A 14,738-nucleotide genomic window follows, 5' to 3' on the forward strand; every position below is an offset into this window, starting at 1 on the left:
GGTCTGGATGCTGTCTGTAATGAAATGTGAGAAATTTGTCCAGGTCTGGAGAAAGGTCTTTGTCAAAGGATCGTTGGAAATTGAGAAAAATGCATTTTCTTGACTATTTATATTACCTTGTCACCTTGGAGCTAAGTCCAACACAGACACACTCTGCAGAAGGTGGTGAAAGCGCTGACCACAGTTTGCATGCATTGGTAAATGGTTGTGTCATTTTGTGATACATGTTACATTTCATTTTGGAGTTTGGGTAGGAAAAAGAAAAGGGACCAAGGTGCATTCTGCATCATGCAGTAGGAATCTGGTGCAAAACCAGCCACCTGGTAAAGTACATCACATGAACAGAAGAGCTTGGGACTAGAAGCTGTCTTGTAACCATATGGTCATGCCTGACCTCACTGCTGGTGGCCACTCACTAGCTTGCTATTTGTGCTGTTTCCCCACTGTAGACGGGCTGTGAGTGAAACCAGTTTGGGGGTTTGGCAAAGGTTTCTCTGATGTACAGTGCTGAATTAATAGAGACCATTACCTGCCAAAGATTCATCTCGTACCAACACCTCTGGATGCCCCTTTCTTGCTGTATCACTACTACATTCTCCAAAGGCAGTCACACTTCCCACTATACTGAAGAATCCAGTGAGGACTAAGAGGGTTTCCTCCCTGCAGGTTTACACCAGCATCCTGCATCCCGTTTTGGGGGTAACTGAATTCCGGTGGAGCTAGTCTCCAGAACTTGCTTTAGGAATGACCCTGTTTGCCTTGATGGGTTTGCAGTACTCACTGTTGACTTGTCACCAGACATTGATTTCCATTTCCCATTGCTCTGAACTCTTGGATGGCTCACACACAGTGAGCTCAGTCTATCTGCTGTGAGCTGTTGGGGTTGTCCACTGGAGGGAGCGTCTTTAGCTTCCAAGATCTCCTACCATCAAAATCTTTGGTAAAGCTGTGTTGTAAATAGATTTGTGCTTTTGCCTATCCCTACCCCTTGTCCAGGTTGCTCACACCTTCTGTTCTGCACATGTCTGTCAGCCCAGTACTGTCTGTCCCTCTCCTTCTCTTTCTGTGCATCTAATGGAGATTGGTAATCCCGTTAGGTGCTTGCAGCAGGCGCTGCCGAATTTGCTTGCAAACGCCTGTGCCAGGTCGAGTGTCATTGCCAGCAGCACTCTTGGCGGGATGAAGGTTGCATTAGCGAACAGTAATTGAAATGCAAAATAACATTTTGATCGAGCGAGCAGGCTGTTTATTTATCAGATCAATAGCCAAAATGCCCCATCTGGAGAAGTCAGCGTGATAATAAGTGATAGCATTCCAAGGGCAAAGGGAACAAGCGCAGCAGGGAGGACATGCCGGCAGGGTGAGCTGGTTCGCATTGGGTCACACTGGGCTGTCGGCTGCTGAAACTTGCTTCTTTTTGGGTTCCTTCTTTGAAGAGGCTCCCCCCCACCCCCCTCCTAGTAGTGTCTGTGGAGGGTTCCAGGCCTCTGGACAGAGAACAATCGGTTCTTAAATATGAGATCAGACAGTGCAGACATACGTAAAATCATGTGAGGTCTTCTCATGCTCTGACACAGGGCTGTGACTCAATGTGTACAGATGATGTAGCTCAGGCAGTGGTTTTTTGATTGTTTGTTTTTGCTTTAGTGCATTATGTTTGCTGTAAAGGTCTGAACACTCACAGTGATGATCTGGAAATATGAAGTCATAGTTTGGCTTCTATAGCAAAGCTGCTGGACTGATAGCTAGGTGCATCCACATAAAGAGGAAAGGAGAGGTGTGGGAGGGTGCTTGTAAGAAAGGAGTTTGTGTGTAATTACATGATAAATTTATTATATGTATGCATACCTGCTATACACAGATATCCTACAGAATAAAGCTATGTTACATTTAAGTCTATCTCAGAAAGGTACTATATGAGAATGTAGAAGTGGCTGTATAGCTTCTTTGTGGGTGCCTGACTGCCTGCCTGTCTGCTTTACTGTGTCTGTCTTTTGGTTTCTGCTTGTCCATTAGTAGGGACAGGAAGAGGAAGTAAAACTGAGGTTGGAGATCTTGCAAGCTTGTATTCTTTTCTTTTATGTCCCAAAATAATAACAGGGAAAAAATGAAAACTTCTGGGATGAGGAGATAATCTATTCACCATTACAGAAAGGAATACTTTTGTGTTGGGTTTTTTTGTAGTCATATTTAGTTGCATTTTCAAACAGTGATGCCAGTTTGGGAGGAAAATTGAGGCAATTTAAAAGTATTTTGCTTTAGAAATTGTTTGGGATGGGTTGTTTGGTGTTTTTTTTTTTTTGTCTAGAGAAATGAATATGCAAGTTACACAGAGTGCCGGGGAAAGTTATGTGCTTGTGCTGTTACACAGTTTTCTGTCTAAAGAATGGTTTGTTGGCCATGGCCGCCGCCTCATCTCTTGGTTTAGGCAACTAAGAAAGTAGGACACCATGGGGCCTCAGGTAGGGCTGGGCTTGAGTGGACTGGAAGCTACTTTGTCAGTCAAAGGAAATGGGGACAAACAGTCTGGAAGATGGATGAATGAATTGGATTTAGAACAAGTCATTAGAGTTTCAAGCTGGAATTTGGGTCAGCTACAACTGGCTACTTAGTATGTGTAGTATGTGGTAAGAGATCTGCTAAATACCTACCAAAGGTGAGGTTTTAAAGACTCAGCAAAACTGAACCTTGAGGTTATCTTAAATAGGTAGTTTAAGATAATCCTGTATGTTACAGCCGTAAGGTGTGCAGAAGGAAACGGTGTTTCCATGTATCGCCTCTCCTCCTCAAAACCTGTGGTGTTCATTAGCTTGAGAGGAGCCCAGTCTACAGTTACCTCTCTCACGCGCTCGCTTTCTCTGCTTGTTCAAGTGCTGTATCTCAGCCTCACTGTGTAGCACAGGTTTCTTGTATGGCCTTGACCCCATGCAGTTCTCCTCTTGGGCCTTCGTCCTCACTGACAGCCCAACCCATTCCTGCTTCCACATTTTTCTAGTGGTTCTGGGCCATCTCCCTTATGCCAGTGTTTGCTCTCACACTGTTAGCTTGCTTTGCTACCATATGATCTTAGAAATGGTTTCTGGAGAGTCGGGGATAAAGATTATTTCAAACTGAAGAGCACTAATTGCCCATTGTTATTTTCCATGCGGTAATTTATGTGGAACTAATTTCAGTCAGTTTTTCAGGATCTGTCTGGTTTTGAGTAATGTTTCTAATGATGAGGCACTTAATTATAGATTTCTTCAAGAGCTACAGGTGGAATCTAGGCAAAGCCCATCTGTTCTGTCTGGATTGTCTTGGCAAGGGTGAGAGAATGAGAGTCCCACTACAACCGTAAGTTTTGATGTGTAAGAAACAGAAACCCTCCAAAAAAAAATTAACAGGTCAAACTCAGAGAATTCCTAAATGTAACCAGGTTGGAGAACACACAAGTTCAGATTTTGTATGAATAGACACAGAGTCCTCTTTCAGTAAACTAGTATTCATAAAGAAATGTTAAGTCTCTTCTCACATTTGCTCTTAGGATGATGTACTTCATTTGTAAGTATCTCCTATCCTAACTCCTTCCTCAAACAACTTAGAGGAATTAAGCAATACCTCTGGGTCTCTCTTTTTTTCATGCCATTGTTCATCATGAATTGTGGGGGAGGTTGAAGGGAGGGGTGCCTTCAATGGATATTTTGAAATGCAAGGAAGTGCAGGCTGAAGAATTTGCACTGGTGGCAATTTTCTCTCAGAAATGCTAAGAGGGTACTGAGTGAAAGGAAAGGTCTATGTGAGATGAGACTAGGATGCAAAAATAAATGTGATGTGAATGGTAGTGCTGGAGGTTTTGCTTTCCTTGCCCAGCTGAAAAGGTAGAAGCAAAATTCTGACGTACAAGTGTTTGAATTGTGTACTGAACGTGCTGTTGTATGGGTCTCATTCACAAGTGTCTGAAGGACACTGAAGGTTCTAAGAAAGATATAGATTAAAAGATAGGCAGAATATAAAGAAGACATTCAAGGTCTAGCTGAGCATTTCAACAAGGATTGAGTTGCAGCTTTGCTGTATGCAGGCAAAATTGTTGAACTGGTGTGAGCAGTCTTCCAGACGTAGAATAGGGGAGGAAGAAATGGAAATGTGAAACACAGAATGATAACATGCAGGAGAAAGGGTGGTGATTGAATTTGGATAAATAGTGAACAGCAGGTCAATCCTGGTTCTTGTTTTGCTGTGATATCAACAGTAAATATAAGCAAGAAACATTAGTTCAAGTGCTAAAACAATTCACTCAGGAGGGAGTGCCATTAGTACACCAGAGGGCAAAGTACCTTCAAAAAGCAATGTGTTAATAAGAGAGTGAACTGATAATATATGTCACACCTCCAGATTAATTGTCACTTCATCTGTGTAATACTTCTTACCGTTTACTACCAAGAGTGTTGTCCTAAGGGTGAAGAGAAATTACAAGAATGAGGAGAGGGATGAAGACTAGTAGGAAATCCATAATGTCTTCTGTCCATGAGAAGCATTATTTATTTATTAAGCAGCCTCCAGACTGTTTGCTGCGGCAGTTTTCATCAGCATAAGCTAACTTGGGCTAGAGAAGATCTACCGATACGTAACTGGGCTCTGGTTATGCAATGGGTCAAAGGGATAGAATGTCTCCTGGGCATTAGACAAACAAATACTATTTGTGTAAGAGACAGAGTATGAACACTTGCTGTCTCCATCTCCTTAGCCTGCAGAAGAGCACAAGTTGGGCCTCCATCTCCCCTGCTCTGAAATGAATATGTTCCTTCAGTCTGCAGGACAGAACTGGTCTCATCCAGCAACATACCTCAGTAGATGTCCTACAAACCAGTTTTTTTCAGGCATACCAGGGGAACTGACCCCTGGAGACAGGTCTCTAGATAGGCTCTTGCAGTTAGGAATCTGAGACTTTGCTGGCTTCCTTACATATTTTCATGTTAGCTTCTTCAGTCTTCTGGCTCAAAAGGTCTTCCCCTGACCCACCATCAAATTATAAAGCAAGTAAAAAAAATTTATATCTCCCTTCAGGGCAAGGGTGAAAGGCAGGCCAAGTGTGATGCATTTTTACAAAATAAGCCAGGTCCAGATGCCCAGCAAAGCCAAAAGCAACAGAAAATGGTTGTAATTGGAATTAGGATGGTGTAGCTCTTTTAGAATAAAATGCTGACAGTTGGACCTAGTTACAACCTGGCAGTACAGGTTTGTGAATTACAGGTTCGTGCTATGGAGTAGAAGTCACACAATGCTTTCCCCTCTAAATTAGAGAGCAAGCTCATCAGCCTGTTGCTAAACTATGGTTTATGTTTGTTCCAAAGACAAGTATGTAGTATTTGTTTAGGCGTGTTATGGACAAATGCATTGCAAACAGGCTGTCTGGAGTTTGCCATACTCTACAGAATAGAAGCATATCCCATCCAAGCCAAAGGGAGCTGCCACTAGCAAACATGACTGAACTCTACTGCACTCCAGAGAAAAATATTTAGGTTGATCTGAGATTCTGACTCTCTTGTCCTTTATAGCAATGCAAAAATCATGTGATTTAAACAAAAAGTCTCTAAATCCTATGCACTGGTAACTTGGCAATTGATGTTTATGGTCATGCCCATCACACATGTACTTGCACACAGGCTCTTGCCTACCCCCAGAGAAGCTTGTCCTGGGAACAGCATATGTTCCTGTATGATAGAATAAGCCCAGAAAAGCTTCCTGGACTGTGGCTGCTATGGCTGAGTTATCCACTGTACAGGAGTGAAGCGGCACATTGGCAGGTCCCATTATTCTTGGACTGTTGTGTGGACAAGAGCTGTCAGTAAAGATGATGTCTCTCTCATTTGACATCCGTATTGAGTAGAAGAGCAGGAGCAACCAGTGGGTGTGCTGACCCCTTGCCTCCCTAGCCCAGTGGTGAGTGTCCCCAAAGCAGAGAGGCAGGGATGGGAGCATGGGGGTGAGCTGTCTGTGGTGAGAGCAGGTCGCCCAACAGGTGTGGGCATCTCAGCTCCATGACATTAACTCTTTGCATATGTGACCTAAAATTACACTGGCTGTTATTGCAGCTGTCATGTCTAGCGGTGCCACTTGGGAAACATTATTTATTTCTGTCTCCTGTATCTAAAAAAAACCCCACCTGATAAATTTGGCTTGTTGCTGCGGTTGCAGCCAGTGTAGTAGCCAGTATAGAAGCTGATTGATATTGTTTGAAGCTGATCTATATTGTTTGTCAGCCAGCTGTGGGTTGCAGTGCTCTCTCATGTGGCCCACAAAGGACACAAAGTCTCTGTGGCTCAAACAGCATCATGGCATGATATGCGCATCTCATTTACACGTGCAGTGCGGGTTTATGTCATCTGGGCTAACACATACTGATATCAAAAATAGGCCTGTACTGGAGAAGAGGTTGGATGTTTTATCTCTGTTTAAATCATTTGTGTTTCTGCAGCTTAAAGTGTCTTTAGTCTTTCGTGGTTGGTTTAAAAATATCTGTGGAATCCAAAGTGTGCTTTTGTCACAAGCTGGGACCTGAAGTGAACATGTTTATACTGGCAGGTTTTGTCAGTAAAACTTGTATCTACCATGAGGACTCCCTTGTTTGTGGACTTCAGGACTGAAGTGCAGTTCCACAAGCGCAGCCATAGGGCATCTGGAAGTTACAAGCTGTACAGGCATCTCGCCTGCAGGGGTTTTCAATTTTATGGTAGATCTTAAAACGGTTTTTAAAAAATCGAGAATTCATTCTGTCTGGAATCCACATCCAGCTGTGAGAACCACCCAAAAAAGCCCATTTCTGACCTTTTACATTTCTTCTTGTGCCCAGAATAGAGAAGGTTTTGCCTGAGGAGGGCCTGAGTATTCTCTCTCTCTCCTTCCCTCAGCTAATACTAGTCCTACAGCTATATTTCAGCATTCATTTTAATGACAATTTCAGTCTTACTGTTGGAAATCTCCAATACATCGGCTTGGTGAGTTTGTGATTTTATCAGAAAATACTGGTGAAGGGACTGGTCTACGTGGCAGAACTTATGATGCCCATTACTTACGTTCCTCCAGGAAAGTGGAGTATAGCACTGAGCTATCCTTGCCTTTCCTGTTGAAGATCACATAATGAGGATCAGCCACTAGAGAAGCTCAGCAGTGTTGCCTCTAAACTTTCCTTGATCCAGTTTGGAACAGGGAGTGCTGCATGGAGAAGATATAGGGTCAAATAGTTGGGTTTGCATCAGCACTTAGATGCTCAGATGATACTAAGTTACTGAGTTGTGGATACCTTTAGCCAATAAAGAGTTCTTCCAGTGGTAAAAAGTTACCTTCTCTTACAAAGCTGGATATTGTTCTGGCTGTCTTGCTAAGCAGGTGTGGGCCTTGTTTTCTTGAGTCAGGTGAAGGTTTGTAGATAGAGAACTGAACTCCTGTAATTTTCATGTCTAGAAGTGGGGTAAAGAGGTGAACATAGCTACAAATTACTATTTCTGGCAAAAATAACCTCAAAGGATGTGCAATAGAATAGCCTTATCAGCATGAATCCCAAACTTGTAATCCTTGAAGTTTAAGACAAGAAAAATGGGGGGCAATATTTACTGCTTTGATTTTATAACACTAATCTTTTGTCCCTTTCTGTTCCTGTCCATCTAGCATTCTTTCCCTCTCTTATTATTGCTGTTGTTCTCAAGAGAGCATTAAACTTATAAGCCGTCCAGCCATTACAGAGAAATAGCAAAAGATGAAAGGGTGGAGAAGAATTGGAGAAACTTGTAACCCAACATCACTGCCTGAGGGAGATAACATTAATGGCTAAAAACCTAAAGCACAATCTTGACTTGGTCTAAACCTGTGTATTTACACCCGGAATTGCTGAGATCAGAGCATGCTCGTCTGAGAGCAGTTATAGGCATGGAAAGGCTAACAACATTGTTAGTGATAAACAGCAATGGGTTTATGAAACAGGAGTACAGCAAGCAATAACCTTTCTTGATACAATTAGATAATTAGTGGACAAAAGGAATGCAGTGGATAGACTGTCTCTGGACCATGCATGGGCTTTTGACACAAAGCTGTGCAAGATCTTATTAGGGAAATTAGATTAAATTGGTTTTGATACAAATCCTGTGAAATGAATCATGGATTATCTGACAGAGTGTAAACAGAAGGGTTAGAGACATTCTTTATCTTTCTGCAAAGGTGGTGTCCAAAGGGGCTATGTTTTGGTTTTAAATATCCATTAGTGACCTGGAGGAAAATGTAAAAGGCATAGTTCTCAAATTTACGGTTGACAGAACTGAAAGATACTAGGAAAAAAATCAGAGTATAAAAAAGAAAAACTAAGCTGAAAAAATGAGCATTATTAACAGGGTTTGGTAAAACAAGTGGCAATTAGCAGTGTGTGGTTTAAAGATGATACTGGATGTACTTTGGAACAAGGAGAATCTCCAAATTTCATGTTGTACAGAGCACAGTGGCAAAAGCAGCTTATGTTCAGAGAGGTCCCAATGAGACAATGGCTATCAAATGATGTGAGCTGATGTGCAACCTGATGTCTGGCAGAGCTACTGCTCAGTTGGTCCATATGTCTGCCTGGCTGCGTGCTTTCCAGAGTGACTCTCCCCTGTAGTGCTGCGGCATTGCACTGTGCGATTCGGGGCACCTTGCTGCAAGAGAGACCCAGGCAAATTGGAACAAATCCAGAGAAGGGCCACAAAGATGCTAAAGGGATTAGAGGGAACGACCTATGATGAGGAAAGGTGAAAAGAACGAAATGTTTAGAACCTCTAAGCCTGTTACATGGACACAGAAATAGTAACGGAGTTTCCTGTGCCAGCACGGAGGAGAGTTGGATCAAGTCTCTCTCCTTTTACATTCCTATTAAGGTAACTAGAGCTGAGCAAAATGGCTGTTCATCACTTTGAACTCTTTGCAAAAAACATTTAGCTGTTCTTCTTGAAGTTCAAGATGTTGTATTTCATTGCCAGGGGACACTCTGAGTCTGTTTTAAAATCACCACAGGATATCCATGAGACTTGCAGAAAGTCAGAGCTGGTGAAGCTTAACTCAGTGTGTGGTACCCAGCACTAATCCACTATGTAAGTTGTACCAGAGGCCAGAAAAGAAAAGTACAAGCTCTGGAATGGGTGAAGTCACCTTAGCTATGATCTTTGATCTGTCTTGGTGTTTAAGGACTTTTGCCTCTAAAGCATGCGTTCATATCTAACCAGAACTTGCTATGTATTACTGTCTCTTGGAAGGGAACAGGAGTGTCCTCAGCTGTAAGGATATAGGGGCTTTGTTGCTATTCTTCATTCACCATCAGTCACTGTTTGCCTGCCCTGGGAGGGAAGGCTCCTTAATTGAGATTGTGAGTTGAGAAGTGAATTGGTCCTAGGAGACTGATCTCCTCCTTTTTTTTCCCCAGTGGAGAGAAATACCTTTGTGGGTCCTCTTGAGGTCGTCTGTGAATTTTGGGCTTTTTAAGAAACAAAAGCTGAGATTTGAACTCTGCTGACTGAATCTGACAGTACAGCTTACCTCCTTGTCATGCCTTTTTCATAATGTTGTCCTCTGTCTGCCCTTAACATTATGCCAACTCCTTTTACTGTGGAGTTCCTCGGTGCAGAACAGTGTTTATGGTGGTTTTTGCCTTCCATTTTGACCCTACTCTCATGTTATTGTGCCCAAGGATCTTCAGATTTTTACTACAAATGCACTTCTCAGGTAGCGGAAGGTTCCAGAATCCGGCCAGCACAGCAGCTTTCAGCCTTGCTGTGAAATGCTAAGATCTGGTCTCAGCTAGCAAAGCTTCATCTTCCTCCACAGTCAGCTGGCATTACACCAGGAGATCTGCAATCTGTCTAGGTGCCCTGTGGGATTAAAGATGAATGCACCTGCAGCAATTATTCCTGTAACTGCTTCATGGCCTCTATTCCATTGTGACCCTCTGGGCAAGGCATGGGCATTCATCAACTCATCACACTATCTCTGAGAGGGTCCAAACTCTGGATTCCTCTCAGGTAACACCAAGCAAAGCAGCTGAGGAACGTGAGATGCCTGCCCATACTCTCAAGGTCAACAGTCTTGCCAAATAACAAACTTGGCTGATCGATCCCAGAGATAGGAGATGAGGTCAAACATCGAGGATGAAACAGAGAAGGGAAAATTAGGAGATACTTGGGTCAAATGAGATCATAAGGACGCAGGACTGTGAAGTTGCTGCATATCAAACATCTACATTCATATCAACAGGCACACAGATGTAATATCTGTGCATTCCAGCCTTGCTGTAACACAGAATGTTTTGTCCCATCCCATGATGGTTTGACCTCTTGGCAGAAGGAACTGATACAAATACCACATAAATAGGCTGAAACTGAAATAGAAATAGAAATTGCTAACATGACCAGCAGAGATTTCAAGAAGAAAACTCAAACATCCCCAGTCAGTCAGAATTCTTTGGACATGTCATCAGGAAAATGCATGTATTTAGGTTTTTTTAAAGGCCTTTGAAAAATTATCTCCCTGAAGGGAAAATTTAACCTCTCAGGTTAATACTATTATCAATTTAAAAGTGGCTGAGACAGAAAAGAAAGAGTAGGCATACTCTACCCAGAAAAGGAAGAGAAGTCAATTTCCAGCGTGATAAAGGTTAACACAAATCACCCACAAAGATCAGTGTTATGGTGTTTGATTCACGTGTTAATGATCTGGGAAGTGGGTAAACAATGAATCTCTGCAGATGACATCAAATTATTAAGGAAAACTGAAGAACTCCAGAGGATCCTAATAAACCTGGGTGCACGGACAGCACAGTGATAGATGAAATACACTGTTGACCATTGCAAAACATTGCACACCAGAAGGCATTAATTTGATTTTTCATACATCTTAATGGATTCTATATTAACTGTAGCAAGTCAGAAAAAGATCTGAGGATTGCAATAATTAACTTCCTGATATTCCCTGTTGAAGAAATGCTAACAATTTAGGTTTTAATTTAAAGACCAAAAAAGCAAACAATATAAGAAGTTATATAATACATCGGCTGAAAATAACATTGAAAATATGGTAACGTCAGGAGGTAATTGATGGCGTGCCTTTGTCTTGACTACTGTCCAGACCTTCAGCTGGAGAAATGATGGAGCAGTGCCAGCTTCATGCTGCTGAGGAGCTGGCTCATTGAACTCTGTTCTAGACTGAACAGAAATAGCCAGATTAGAGGAAGTTCAGAGATGGATGATGAAGCAGATAAGAGGTCTGCAAAAGCTTCTGCATGGAGAACAATAATATAGATAACAAAGAGCTGAATGAGGAGAACATGGAAAAAGTACATTTCATGAGAAGGAGAGTCAGAAGATGTTCAGGGAGTCTGAAAGGCTATAAATGCAGTATAGGCAAATAAAAGTGGGATTTTTTATTTGTTCATACACTGCACAAGTAATCCCTGAAAATCATTGCTGTAAGATATCATAAAAATTAGCAGTGTTCTAAAAAAAGACTGAACATTTATATAAGAAGTAAGGCTATCTGTGACTAAAATAAATAAGAGCTTGCAAATTTCGTAAAGATGCAGTCCTTCCCATATACTTAAGAGCATAACCCTCTCTCTAGGAAGTGGGAATTTGAGAGAAGCATCTCCATGCAAAAGCCCTATACTAGTAAATAGAAGGAAGATTAAGATTTAAGATTAAGCTGGAGGAAACTTTTGATCAGATTATTTTCCTTCAGTTTCTAAGCTTCTCTTTTAGTGATGACAGTGAAGGCGGGGAGGGAAGGAATCCAACATGAAAATTAATCAAAGACTTCTGTATTATAAATGAAATCCAATCTGAGCAGGTCTTTTCTGCATGGTCTACTAGGGAACTTTTTGCCTAGAACCAGGGCAGTACAACCTGAACTAACCAAACATCTTTTTCACCTGGCCTGCTACAGACAGGCTCATTTCTTTCTGCTGTCCCAGGGGTAGATTGTGCTCTGGGTAGATTTTGCCTCATTAGCACTGATGCCCCTTCCCAGTACTGCAGCCTGTGAACAGCCTGAAATTATGATCTACATGAATAGCCTTATCTTTTATTCTAGTGTGAGTTTGTGGGAGTAGGCGGACTGTTCTTAGTGAGTTGTACTGATATTCCTAAAGGAGAAGGACCTGGGAGGGGTTGAACTGCCTGAGCCAACTGGAGTTGGTCGGAGGTGGGAAAAGGAGGGCTCTTTTTTGACCAACCTGGAGCTGAATTTGGCCAGGAGGCCGCTGAGTGCCTTTGCTCTCTCCCCGCAGGCTGCTCGGCAGAATGGCCACGGAGGAGCGGCACCTCTCCTCCAGCTGTGGGTCCTTCATCAAGACCGAGCCCTCCAGCCCATCTTCTGGCATCGACGCCATCAGCCACCACAGCCCAAGCGGCTCCTCCGACGCTAGCGGTGGCTACGGCATTGCCATGGGTGGCCACCCCAATGGCCTGGACTCGCCACCCATGTTCAATGGCACAGGGATTGGTGGTGGGTCCTGCCGTAAGCGTTACGACGACTGCGCCAGCGCCATCATGGAGGACTCACCCACCAAGTGCGAGTACATGCTCAATGCAATCCCCAAGCGGCTGTGCCTGGTGTGTGGGGACATTGCTTCGGGGTACCACTACGGCGTGGCTTCCTGTGAGGCGTGCAAAGCCTTCTTCAAGAGGACTATTCAAGGTATGGTGGGAAGGGAGGGAAACTGAGACATTCACTCCGTAACAAAAAAGGGAGGCGGCCCCAGGCATTGCTGAGACTGCAGTGTTTCCATGTCATATAAAAGGGGGAAAGGGAGGGTGAATGTAATGCACCTAACCCTCCATCCTTTTGTATGCTTCCTCTCTCCTCCTTTTCAGCTCTGATCCTTCCAAATCAACCTGGACATGAAGTTAGACTTTGTGGTGGTAGGAACCTTTGTCAAGTTCCTAGCCTGGCTGGCTACCACATCTGGGTATCTGGCCTAGTGGATCTTCCTGCCTCTGCTAGTGGAGTGAGGCCTGGAAAGGAAATGCTTTGCAGTCTGAACGTGTTTTTAAGGCCTTTTTGAAGAGTAGATGCCTCTGCCTAGACATGGTGTCTCTGTAGAGATGTCTGCACCTTGAGGTGAAAGCTCTAGTATCCGGGGATGCTTGGGTATACTTACACAAGCAAGGCCCCATGTGAGCAAACGTGCCTGGACTTACAGATACTCCCTTTATTTCCTACATTCTCTAACTGGAAAAAGGACAGGATCATTCACCTTCCAGTAGAAAGTGTACTGTGTTTACCCAACCATGGTGGGTTGACTGGAGACAGATGTCCAGTGAGCAAGCAGCTGTGTGTGTACTTGACTATTGACTGGGGTGAATCCACCACACCAACAGTTCTTTTGACTCCTGTGGAATGAAAGAAATGCACATGTGGGGAGAGCACTCATTTTATTTTTGTTCATTGAATGGGCCTGATTACACTCTGTCACTGGGAATGTTCAACTCTGGAGTGGACAGAGCAGGGTGCAGGCTAGCCCAGGCCTCTGCAGAATTCACTATTTCTAGCTTAATTTCATAGATTCTGAATGTCTCTCCTTACTATTATCCAGCTGTGGAAATAATCACTCTATATTGCCCCACTGACTCTTCCTCTTTTATTATGCTACATGGAAAGCATGGCCATCTCTAGGGCACTGGCCTATTGCCTGGCAGGGTTTCTGTGATTTGTCATTGCTGAATCTCCTGTGATTGAATGTGAACTTTTACTTGCACTTCTGACTGTCAGCACTGACTCTGTCCCTCCTCCAGCACTTGGACCCATTCCCAGTGTTTCTTCTTGGCACATTCAGGTGCTAAAGGAGGGACAGGGTAGTACTCTGAAGCAAAGCCCTGGGGGCTCCTTGTATAGGAAGAGACTGAAAAACTAACCCCTCATGGGAGCGATACTGGAACACCTCTGTGGCAGAGCAGAAGAGAGGGCTAACCTGGAGAGAGAGAAATAGTCCTAGGAACTTTTGAAGAGTTTTCATAGAAAATCGAAAGAAAATTATGCAGTGCAGCAGTACCCAGAGCCTGCATCAGCCTGGGTGTTATGTCAGCTGACTTAGTTGCAAGGGAGAGTGCTTCCCTCCAACCTCTTCTTGCCAGCACAGCTGTATTCTCCCTGTGGTTCTGTAATTGATTGCCTGTTAATGTGTAACAGATTGGGAAAAGGAGTAAGCAGCGTTTTCTCTTAACCCGTCATCCACTTGGACTGGTGACTGAGGTATCAAAATGCTTTTATTCCCAAGAGTGGGAGAGTTGAGTGTGTTGTGCCTGAGGGTGAGCAATTTCAGCTATGGAGCTGAAGGCTGAGCCCAGGGAAGTGGGCAGCAAATAGATCTGCAGAGTTTGGTTGAGTCAAGAAAATGCACCATTCCAAGGGCTCTGCTGCAGTGTGTGCAGATATCCAAGAACAGCCCTGGGTATGCAAGGAAAAAGAGTTTAAGGATCATGTAAAAGAGATGGCGAGTGGCAAAAGCATTTCCAAAAGGTGTTCATCCTGCAACTCTATTATATTCAGTAGATGTATTAAGCATCTAACTGAAGAAGTGGGAAAATCTTCATCCAGGCTGCCTAGTGTTGATGTAGAGTGTGCAGAAAGCATGTAGATGTGTATGTTACACAGTTGCACTCTGCTATTATCAAAAGGCTTGCCATGATTCTGTATCTGGGAAGGGCATTGAGTCAGTGGTTTGAGCACAGAGATGGAGCTATGACCCCAAGAGT

At 43.4% G+C, this 14,738-nt stretch overlaps 1 protein-coding gene across 1 annotated transcript in view; it reads left to right on the forward strand.

Annotated features, from left to right (window-relative positions):
* The window catches only part of ESRRB (estrogen related receptor beta), a 91,115-nt gene that overhangs the window by 31,450 nt on the left and 44,927 nt on the right, over positions 1 to 14,738 (forward strand). The window contains exon 2 of the mRNA XM_074910003.1: positions 12,272 to 12,681. Coding sequence (XP_074766104.1) covers positions 12,272 to 12,681 — 410 coding nt within the window. The remainder of the gene's footprint in view (positions 1 to 12,271; positions 12,682 to 14,738) is intronic.

This window comes from Athene noctua, chromosome 6 (assembly GCF_965140245.1).
Source record: "Athene noctua chromosome 6, bAthNoc1.hap1.1, whole genome shotgun sequence".
Taxonomy (NCBI): domain Eukaryota; kingdom Metazoa; phylum Chordata; class Aves; order Strigiformes; family Strigidae; genus Athene; species Athene noctua.